At 43.6% G+C, this 11,180-nt stretch overlaps 1 protein-coding gene across 1 annotated transcript; it reads left to right on the plus strand.

Annotated features, from left to right (window-relative positions):
* The first annotated feature begins 21 nt into the window (after positions 1–21).
* On the plus strand, positions 22–9,958 carry sf1 (splicing factor 1). Its single transcript, XM_057028589.1, has 12 exons — positions 22–413; positions 1,157–1,288; positions 3,574–3,649; positions 6,413–6,565; positions 6,735–6,824; positions 6,921–7,104; positions 7,213–7,328; positions 7,400–7,507; positions 7,611–7,800; positions 7,883–8,099; positions 8,582–8,728; positions 8,812–9,958. The coding sequence occupies exons 1-12, from the start codon at positions 161–163 to the stop codon at positions 9,129–9,131; spliced, it is 1,986 nt and encodes a 661-aa protein (XP_056884569.1). The 5' UTR covers positions 22–160; the 3' UTR covers positions 9,132–9,958.
* Positions 9,959–11,180: the final 1,222 nt, after the last annotated feature.

Consider the following 11,180-nt stretch of genomic DNA (forward strand, 5'->3'; position numbering starts at 1 on the left):
CCGTGACGTCATGCCCGTTTCCCTTTGTGGCTAAATGCCTGTCGCCATTTTGACTGCAACAACGTGAAAGTGTGTTGGATCTCCCGTGATATATTTATTTAATAAGCATATACCCGGATCGACTTATTTACAGAGGAACGGGCATTTTTGGAAACCGAAAATGGCCACAGGAGCAAATGCAACTCCTTTGGGGAAGTTGCATCCAAGTATCGGCGCGAAGCGGGGATTCGACGCTGGGCCTGGTGCGGGTAATGGCTTGATGCCCGCACCTGGGCCCCCTGCAACATTTCCGTCGCTGCAAGGTTTCCAGCCCCCGATACCGAACCCATCTCTTCAGTCGCACCAGTTTGCCCCAGGGCCGGGCTTTTCAGCCGTTCCACAACAAGCTCCCGGTGGTGCGGTGGCCAAACCAGGTAAGTTAGCTCAATGTCGGGGAAGTCAGGCCTGTCAGCGCGTTAGCATTCATCATGCTAACTGCCAGTGGCTAAGTAGCAACAGCCCGAGGCCCCATATCAACGGTGCAAAGGTTGGATATAAAAGAAAGTAGTGCGCACCACCTTTGCATGTCCATTTTGCTCAACCACATGTCACACAAAGGCACATTGTGTCGGGAGTAAAAGGAAGTCGGGCAAACGTTTGTTTCTGTTGAGTAGTTTAAGAAGTTTAAGACGACAATATAACGCAGTGGTTCAACGTATATTTAGTATTTATGCTCAGACGGGACTCTTTATGTTCTACTTAAGTCATTTCTAAGCTCTAAGTGGAAGTGAAGTAAAAGAAATTCTGAGGAGGACGGTTGTTCTTTGTTTGCTTGAAATATTTAGCGCCATCTCTCTTGTCCTGGTAGCCATTATGTTGTCCCGAAATGTCCCTCAATTGGGTTCTTATCACAGTGTAACCTTTCCCTGTGTTAACTTTCTAAACCCGGAAGTCAAAACGAAGACAGTTAATGCCAAACTCGCCACTTGAGGTTCGAGTTTTCAGTCAACTACTCGGTTTTAGATTACATTTGATACAGGTGAGACAGCAGCTGTTGCTCTGTTCACTTTCATTGGTGGTTTTCCTGGAGGCTGTTTTCTAGTTCCAATTTCTGTTGCTGTGTTTCATGTGGCGGGATGGATGTACATCAATCCCCCTTCCCCTTCTATTCCTGCAGATTTTGGTCAGAAGAAGCAAAGGAAAAAGAGCCGCTGGAGCAGTGAGACGCCTGACCAAAAGACGGTTATACCAGGCATGCCCACAGTCATTCCCCCTGGGTTGACCCGGGATCAAGAGAGAGCCTATATAGGTAAAGTTCTGATGATTAACTATTTGAACTTAACTGGTTTTACTGTGGCAGATCAGCTGGTAATGAAAACATTGACTAGATGGCCTCTGCTAGCTACTAGTTGTGTTGAGTTGTTGATAACTGCTGTTATTTTTTCATTCCTATAAGTGTAATCCTGTTCCTATCTGTAGTGCTGTGACCCACAATGTCCCAATTTCTAAAGTCCATATATGTTTGTGATGGTTCATGATGCAGTTATCCAATATTGTCTTAATGCTTTTTAACTCAACTGCCTTACAGCAGCAGCAATGTAGTAGCGGCAGCATATTATATTGTTGGCCCGTATCGGGAAGGTTTTGTTCCTTCACTATCGGACATAATTTTTGGTGTCATGGCATTTTGGTATATAATGATTTGCATTCATCTCACTTAACATTTTCTTCACCGACCTGATAGATTCTGTAAAGCAACCCAAAGTGAACTATTGTAAGATTAAATGTATTTTATAGTGTATATTGTTACAGCGTTCCTAATATGCATTTGGTGACTAATGTATTCTTTTTCCATTGCCTACGAGATGCATTTATCTGTCATTGCAACCTCCCAGAGTTAGATCTGTGGAATAAAATGTGACCGGATTCACATTTTATTCAAATAAATACAATGGTTTGGCTGTTGATTATTCAAAGTCTTTGAGGACATTGTAGCGCATTTCAATCAGAAAGCCGGCACCAACTTTGCACTCGCAATTTTAGATTTCAGATGTCATCCTGAAAAATGGCTCATTACTGCCGTGTTTTTGGCTGTCCAAGAAAATTAGTTAAGCACTGCCAATATCAGCATTTCATTTATCTGAGAAGAAATGTACAGAACAAATTGGAACGTTATCTAAAGTCTGGTGTAGCTTGGCTAAAGAACCGCCTCCTTTCCCCAAACCTTTTCCTACTTCTCTCTGATTTTGGCAGTCTACAAACCTTCAAAGGTTTTTCTCAGTCTGATTTGAGCAGCTGAAAACACGTGAAATCCCCTCTTTATGGACAAAAGTATTTGGCCACGCCTGTTGACCATTGCATACAGATGTCTCAGTCGGACCTGTTGCCACAGGTGTGTTTATCGTCACGTATTTGCATTCTCCGCCTGCAAACATTTGTGAAACGAAATGGACCGCGCACAGAAGAACAAGGAGAAGACGACGTAAATGAGGCAACTGCAAAGATGCACGGCGCTGATTACATAACTGGCGTGTTCCCAACCTCCACTGACATTAACACAAGCATGAGAGCTATGCCGCAGGACCTAGCATTGCCAAGGTCGCCCAAGTATCGGGTGGTGCGTTTAAAAGCACGCCGTGGACTGTGGAGCGTCGGAGCTGTGTTCTCTGGACTGTCCAATCAATCCGGTGAATGCTGGCGTCGGAGGGGTAAAGTTAAGATGTTGCGGAAGAGTTGGGAAGTCCTGAAATGAGGAGTAACATTTGTGCCTGACTTCCAAAGAAAATTGGCACGTCTTTCTACGGTTCCAAGGGAGACGCTCCAAGGTCTCGTGGGAAGCCTTTCAAGAAGTGTCGACGTCATTACCGAGTGGTCCCAATACTTTTGTCCATTTATCAATCTATATCGCTCTATCGATACACAAATGTAAAGAAACAATATCGTAAACGGCACAAGGATTTCATTCATGATGAACTAAATTGGAATTAGGGTAGAGTTGGGGGGGATTTGTTATATTTTACTCAATCTGCTCTGTTTTTGTGCTGCCATGACTGAGTTCTGATTTGCCTTAGTTTTGGGACAAGTGGTCTAAAAATGTCTTAATGTTTTCTGATTATTTAGTCCCTAATCAAGTTAGAGCAAGCGGCCAGGCATTACATTATGTCTACTTCTGTTGTATGATTGGCCCCCCTTTTGCTGCTAAAACAGCCCTGGGCTCCATTTGATGTAGAAGATGGTGGCCCAGCTGCTTCTTCCATGATTCTCCTGCTCTTAAAACATCAAATTTGAAGATGCACTGTTAATTTATGGCCACCTGTATCCCAGGTGCCACAATAGAGACGTTGAGTGTTCACTCCAGTCTGTCGTAATGTGATGCCTGATCGACATATTCTAATAGTTTAACTTGTTAAAGTGTCATCTTTAGATAAGTGCTGTGTTAGTTGAAAAAATGGTGCAATTTGCTTTTCCTTTTTATTTTAGACAGTCAACCATGAGATGATGCTCTCGTATGTAGAGCATTGTCTCTCTATTCTTGTTGTGGTAACCAAACTTCTCTCCATCCTTGTTTTTCTTTCCTAACCTGAATTCTTCCAGTTCAACTGCAGATCGAAGACCTGACTCGTAAACTGCGTACAGGAGACCTGGGAATCCCTGTTAACCCTGAGGACAGGTTGGAAAATGATTAAACCCATGAACAGTAACACTTTCTCTACCTTCTTGAAGAAAATTGTTAATTCAGTAGCTTATTTTTTAGCCTAAATTAAGTAATATTGCTTGATATAGTCAATTTTTAAAATGTTAACAGTTTGAAAACCTAGTGATAGAAAATATAAAAATATTTCATTATGTTTGAGAATCTCTCAGAGACTGCTGATGATTCCATTTGTTTGTTAATCATATTACATTGAAATTGTTGAGGGAAAAAAAACAATTCAACAGATGTAGTTGTAAGGATCCTTTGTAAAATGTAAGACTTATAATGTATATAGAAAAGTGCAAGGTAAGGCCACGTAATCATTTTTATTAAATCCACATGTTCTTGTGTACAACTTTTGAAATGGAATAGTTGCACACAGTTGTGTCATTTTAGAGTAGTGTAGGGGAAACACACACTCGGACATAGTGGAATGTGCATTCATGGCACTGAATGGACACATAAGCACAACTCTTTATTATCCATTTATGTAGCGTCTTGCATTTCATTTGCAATACTGAGAACAAGTGAAGGGCTTGCAAAATACCTCGAAATATAGCCTCGTCCATCTACTTTGGACGTCTAAAACCAGTTATGTTTTAACTTGTGCCAGTTTCTCCCAGTGCAGCTTTGTTCTTTACAATAGAGGCAGTTTGAATTAAATGTTTTAATTCTAAACGATAAATATTGTTTAGTGAAACATTTTAGCTGTGGCAAAATATAAGAAACTGCTCAGAGTAGAAATGAAGTCATCATCAGAATTATTTAACCTAGATATTGATAATGATGGCTGAGTTTTTCATTAAACATTCAGCAAGTCTCTGAAAGAGCTAATTATTCTGTGTGTTTATATCTACACACAGGACTGTGCAAAGCTTCTAGGCTGGTGTGGAAAATGCTATAAACTAAGAATACTTAGTGTGATTCCCCTTTGCTATCAAAACAGCATCAGTTTTAAAGGAACTCTGTTGGTTTTAGGTTGTTCCTCTTCTATTTGTATCACCCCAGGCTTGATGGTGTTAAAGCTAGAGCGCCGTTGGGACCATGCCTTCACTTAAGCCCTTATCACATTAGCCAAAAGCGCGTTACGACCGTTAACCATCAGCATTTGAGGCAGTGTGAACAGGAAATAATGGCTTTTAGACTTGGGTTGTTGTATTTTTATAGCTTCTTTTTCATTGGCATTGCAAATTTTTTATTCTCTTTAAAATTTAGCATTGCAAAATATAAATTTTAAATTTATATTAAATTTTTCTAGTCAGTAGTTTTCCCACGTGTTTTGAAACGACGGAAATAATGTATTTGCGTAAGCATTCTTTGCTTACATCATTTCCCCACACCTGCCTAAAACCTTTGTTCTGTGTGTTTAAGTGGCGTCACGTGCAAATTTAGTCCTCTAGCCTTCGCTAAATGTGGTTCGCCCCACTGCTTCTGTTTCGTGTTCTGTTTAGTATGCTGTGTGAATATATGAACATATACATGATGGTTGTCTTTATTTGTCCGAAACAGGTTATTGGTAACTTAAATTTAACAAATCATTTTCAGGTTTGTTATAATAAACCTTAAAATTCAAAATTGAAATGGCAAAAAAAAAAAAAAAGACGCTCTATTAGAGTTTCAAGTTTTTAGCTGACCCGACTGGGGTACAGCGTACTCGCCATTGATGAGTTAGCCCCCGGGAGATGTAGACTTGGGCTTTGTCCTGCTCTTTACACATTATGGTTTTCCCATCATGTGTCATGAAATATTTCCATCTATAGAGACGGGGAGGGGTATGTTTTCCTTTTGGCCTCTGGAGGTTTGGAGTAAACGTTCCAGAAGTGTATGTATTCTGGAAGAACCGTGGCGAGCTGTTAACATAGATTGCATCATAATCTGTTCCTACAGGAAGTGGCTTGGTCTCAAGAGTGTGTGAAGATGACCTTTCCTAGCTAGAGATCTGCCTTCTTATAGTTTCTCTTCATAAACAGATGTTTCCAGAGCAACCTCTATACCTAATGGCAGAGTTGCAGCATTTGATTAATCTCTCATTGGTCTAATGCGACAGAACCATCCAGGAGTGTTACAGGTCATCACTGGTGGATGTGTATTAAGAGGGGAAAACTTCTCAGCATATGGTCAAAGATGTGATGCTTTGATTTTTGAGCATAGGAAACATGGATATCTAATCATAATTCCTTTTCTCTAACCCAAATTACCCCAAATCTACCTAACCCCCTTTTTTAAGCACAGAGCCTCTTTAACACAGCAGCACAGGTTTTCAGCATCCAATGGGAGGTACGGACCTCTTCCACCACATCAACACCAAGCAACTCTCAAAGCCAACGGTTCTGCATAGGATTGCAAATTTTTGCTATTCGTTTATTTAATTCTCTCTCTAAGCAAACAAGCCAGTGTGCAGGTTTAGTTGTGGCCACGGATTTGTCCCCCCCCCCCTCCCGTACGGCTCACAGGATACAGTAATAGCATATAGCTATTGCTTTTGACAGTACTTGTATAAAAGAATGTATCCCAGAGTTTGAAATGTCCGCGCAGACGTTTGCTTTTGCAGGGGTTGAGAGACGTAGTCTTAGTTTTCACACACATTTATTCTAGGAATTCTTTATAATTGTTCCCATTTAAGAATTCAAATTGTTTGGTTAGCTTTAGGTAGCTCGTGTAGCATATCTGAAATGATGAGGCCGCACGTTAAGCGAGGTATCAATGATGCCTTTGTTCTCTTCTGTCTGCCATTTTTAGGTCCCCCTCTCCAGAGCCCATATACAACAGCGAAGGCAAGAGGCTGAACACGCGCGAATATCGCACGCGGAAAAAGATCGAGGAAGAGCGTCACTCTCTCATCACTGAGATGGTTGGGCTTAACCCAGACTTCAAGCCTCCCGCAGACTACAAGTAGGATTCCACCTGTCCTGTAATGTGCATTTCACAAAAAGGCACCGGATCGTAGCAAGAAATTAATTTCTAATTTAAAACAACTGAAAAAGATGGCAGACGTCTTGATGCCTATTGAGCTTTTTTGCAAAAGAAGGGTAATTATTGCGTCTAAACCTCTTTTTTTTAGACCTCCTGCCACCAGAGTTAGCGACAAAGTTATGATCCCCCAAGACGAGTATCCCGAGATCAATTTTGTCGGCCTGTTAATTGGGCCGCGGTAAGCGGATTTTATCTCTCTTACATTTCGAGATTGAATACGACTTTGTGTTTAGGCCTCCCCATTCACCCCCCCCCCCCCTCATATTGTTACCAGTGGCAATACTCTGAAGAACATTGAAAAGGAATGTTGCGCCAAAATCATGATCCGGGGCAAAGGCTCCGTAAAGGAGGGGAAGGTCGGCCGGAAGGACGGCCAGATGCTGCCAGGAGAAGACGAGCCTCTGCACGCCCTGGTCACAGCCAACACCATGGAAAATGTGAAGAAAGCCGTGGAGCAGGTGGGCGCTTGAGCAGATTCTTGAGCCACGCAATAATAAATGACTCCAAGCGCGTGTTTTGAATCAATCGCGTACGGCACAATAACGGTGGCAAATGTGTGCGTTCAGATCCGCAACATCCTGAAACAAGGCATCGAGACACCCGAGGATCAAAACGACCTCCGAAAGATGCAGCTGAGAGAGCTGGCCCGACTCAACGGGACCCTCAGGGAGGACGACAACAGGTCGGCATCGTTATGGCGGTCAGGGAGGGGAAACGCAGTGGAATTCTGAGTGTGCGTGATTGTGTCCGCAGGATCCTGCGTCCATGGCAGAACACGGAACCACGAAGCATCACCAACACCACCCTCTGTACAAAGTGTGGTGGAGCAGGACACATCTCCTCTGACTGCAAATACACCAGGTGGGGGGGGGGGTCAAACCTTTTTCATTGTTTAATATGATGCAGCCTTATTTATGTTGTTCTATACACTTATATGTGTGTGTGTGTGTGTGTGTGTGTGTAGCTCATTTACTGCACACAGACCACCTGGCAGTGAGCCCCCTCAGTCGGCTCAGGACAAGGCACGTATGGACAAGGAGTACCTGTCCCTCATGGCCGAGCTGGGAGAGGCCCCGGTCCCCACCTCTGGAGGACATTCCATCAGCCAGGGCGGGGGGCCTCGGGTGTCTGGAGCGAATAGCCAAGCGCCGATGGTCAGCTGGCACAGTTGTGGCCTCGATAACCTTGTGGGGGAAACCAGCTCGACTGAAGCCTGAGTATCTTTGTTCTGTGCAGCATAACCGGCCTCCTTGGATGAATTCCAGCCCAGCTGAGAACAGGAGCTACCACAGCATGCCCGGAGCCCCCGGAGGCCCTCACAGCTACCCTCCCCCGATGCCAAGCATGGGAGGCCCTCCAATGCCCCCCAACCCCAACGGCATGCCACCACCATGGATGCAGCCCCCGCCCCCTCCAATGGGCCAGAATCCAGGTCCTCACGGACATCCGATGGGTAAGAGCTAGGGAGTTGGCCCCCGCTCTCAGGTTTGGATCATTCCTGAGAAGTTAAACCAGCATTTCCTCAGTGTCTCTTTCTTCCCATTTTTGGATTTTTAAAAAAAAAAAATTCGTTTGTTTAGTTTTTGTCAAACATTCACTTTTTCCTCTATGGGAGTGGACAAGAGGGTACCTGAAATGGTTCACTGCTAAAAGCTTCCTGTTACAACTACAGACGAATCCTGATATTTAAGATATGGCGGTGCTGGACTTATTTATACTTCATTGTTTAAAACAATTTTTGTCCCGTATATTCAGGTTTAAGTGCTTAAATGGTGTCTATCAGAGTGCTCTAAAACCCCCACGAACACGTTAAACAAGTCCGAATAAACCCGAGTCATGCCGGAGCAATTACACCTCAGTGTGTTGTCCAACAAAATGGCGGGCTGTCATGGTAACGCTGTCATGGTAACGCCTCATGTCTGCTGTCTCTTCCAGTGAGTATGATGCCCCCGCCGCCTCCTCCCCCGGGTAACCAGCCACCTCCTCCCCCATCTGGACCCTTGCCACCATGGCAACAGCAGCCTCCGCCTCCACCCCCCACCAGCAGCATGGCAACATCTACACCGTTGCCCTGGCAACAAAGTAAGTCTAAAAAACTTCATCCCATCGTGTATCTGTTAGGGAAAGCGACGGCGCCCAGTTGACGCCACCTTCTTTTGTCGCAGATACGACCACCACATCCAGTCCGGGCTCTGCCACCCTGCCGCCATGGCAGCAGCCTCAGCAGCCCGCAGCCTCGGGGTCCCAGCCCCCGCCATCCATGGTCCCGCCTCCTCCTGGCGTCCAGCCGCCGCTGCCTCCCGGCGCTCCTCCGCCACCACCACCTCCTCCTCCCCCCGGCTCAAGCGCCATGTTGTACGCTCCACCACCGCCTCCTCCACCCATGGACCCTTCAAATTTTGTCACCATGATGGGAATGGGGGTACCAGGGATGCCTCCCTTCGCTATGCCCCCCGCCCCTCCACCGCCTCCCCCCCAGAATTAACCCTGCAGAGTTGTACTTCTACACATTGTGCAGAAAAGATGAGCAGTGCTTTATTTTTGTTGATTATCAATATTGTGAAGACTTAATTTGAGACGACAGCGAGTTCACTTTGTCCGGTTGTGTAACTTAAACTAATGGAATTTGTTCCTATACTGCAGGTTATCGTACGTTGGTCAGAGATCCATCGTATGTTTCATACTATATGTATGTACATATTGTGGAAAATAAATTCCTGCTGAGCATTGTGTTGGCTTTTGGAAAGTTGAATTGGATTTAGTTTTTTTGCATGCCTTAAGCATGTCAGACTAAATTATTACTTTCTGTTAATGTGGTTTCTTTACAAAGTATGTTCTTTTTTTTTTATCCCAGATGTCAATAACTTGGCACTAAATTTCTGAAGAGCACAGTAATGTTTGATCCGCCTGACTTTAAGGGGAAGGCTTCACCAGGTACAGCTGCACTTGGGAAAAATGAACATTGTCAAATTTCACCTGTCCCGTCAGTTCCAACACTGTAAAATCTGCCATTTTAATTTTCACTCTGCCCAAAAACACAAGTTAAGAATCAGTGGAGATGCTACTACAAAATAAGAGCATCAGACTATCTGTTAGGTCTTCGAGAACCCAAAACGTAGAGTAATTGTTCTCTATATTTGTCTCATTTCCTGTGCCGTGTTATTTTTGCATGAAACTGAAAAATATTGCCCCTGCAGTCATTAGCAAAGAAAACAGTTACTTTTACTGTTTCTGGTTTAAGTCATAGCTTGAATACCTGTTTGTATATTTTTTTTAATCATTAAATTGATCAGTTTCACCATTTTTGGCAAAGTGTCGTCTGGTCCCTTCTTTCAAAGATCGCAGGACTGATTTGAAATATATTAAACTGTGATAAACCCAGTCCTGGTTGGACAGTGAACCCTGCTGGATTGTGGCCCTTGTAGGACTGGTTTGAAGTGCTCTAAATATAGTGAGCTGCTTTATATGGAGATCCTTGGACTGGTGTTCTGAGCCACTGCAAAATGTCAATAACTTGCACAAGGACGACTTAACAATGCTCCGGGGATCTCCGGCACTGCTGCTCCTCCCGGCCCTCTTGCAAAGTTCTGGTACACAAGGGAGTCTAGAGCCGCAAACAAATATGTAAATCAGATAAAAACAGGAGTAATTTGTTTTATTATAGGGGTAGAGTTGTTTAAAAGGAGACTACAGTTCCCATGATGCTCAAAGAAGACAACGGTGGTGTGCTGTAGCTTTTATCCTCTCGCATTACTTGGCACACATATGTACCGGTAGGTTCTTTACACTTTTTATTCTCTAAACATCATCCTATGTGTTTATGTCCACCAGATGTGACAAGTCAACTTTTTTTGGACTCCCTTGTTCTGCAGCAGGGGTAATGGCGCTGACCACAAGTTCCTGCTGGTTTCGATCTATGGGCCTTCCCTGATTCGGCTCCTTTTGTAATTTTTTTTTTCTTAATTTTTTCCCCCTCAGCTCTGTCCTCTTTAAGGCTCTGACAAGGCCAGTCTTTGTTTTTAGCTCTTTCTGGCACTATGCTGGCGTGATAAAGAACTTTGTGTGCATGAGACAGGGACTTCCTTTTTAGACAGAGGCCACTGTGAGTTGTGTGTGAAAAGCTAATTTTCTTGTGTACTTTTATAATAAGTGTTTGTGTTGTTCATTGTGGTTTCTTGTATGTTGAGACTGATTTTAATTCTATTTTTTTTGGAGGTGCTGCAGCCTGTGATGGAGACATTTCCCTGGTGGAGACGTTTTCGCAAATCCTTCCTAACAATAAGTTATGCACAGCACCGGAAGTGGCTTTAACTGGGGCAAAAGAAAAAAAAAAAGCTCTTTTTGGCACAGACTGAGCATTAAGATTTTGTCTGAATCAAGCAGGTTGGTTGTTAGATATATAAGAGCATTGGATTCTTTTTATACAAGCATTCATTGCAAAAATTATATGCATAAACTACCAGTCAAAAGTTTGGACACATCTCATTTAACAGCTCTTTTTTTTACATGATCGACGGCGTGAATACTATGAGGG

Source organism: Takifugu flavidus, chromosome 3, assembly GCF_003711565.1.
Source record: "Takifugu flavidus isolate HTHZ2018 chromosome 3, ASM371156v2, whole genome shotgun sequence".
Lineage (NCBI taxonomy): Eukaryota > Metazoa > Chordata > Actinopteri > Tetraodontiformes > Tetraodontidae > Takifugu > Takifugu flavidus.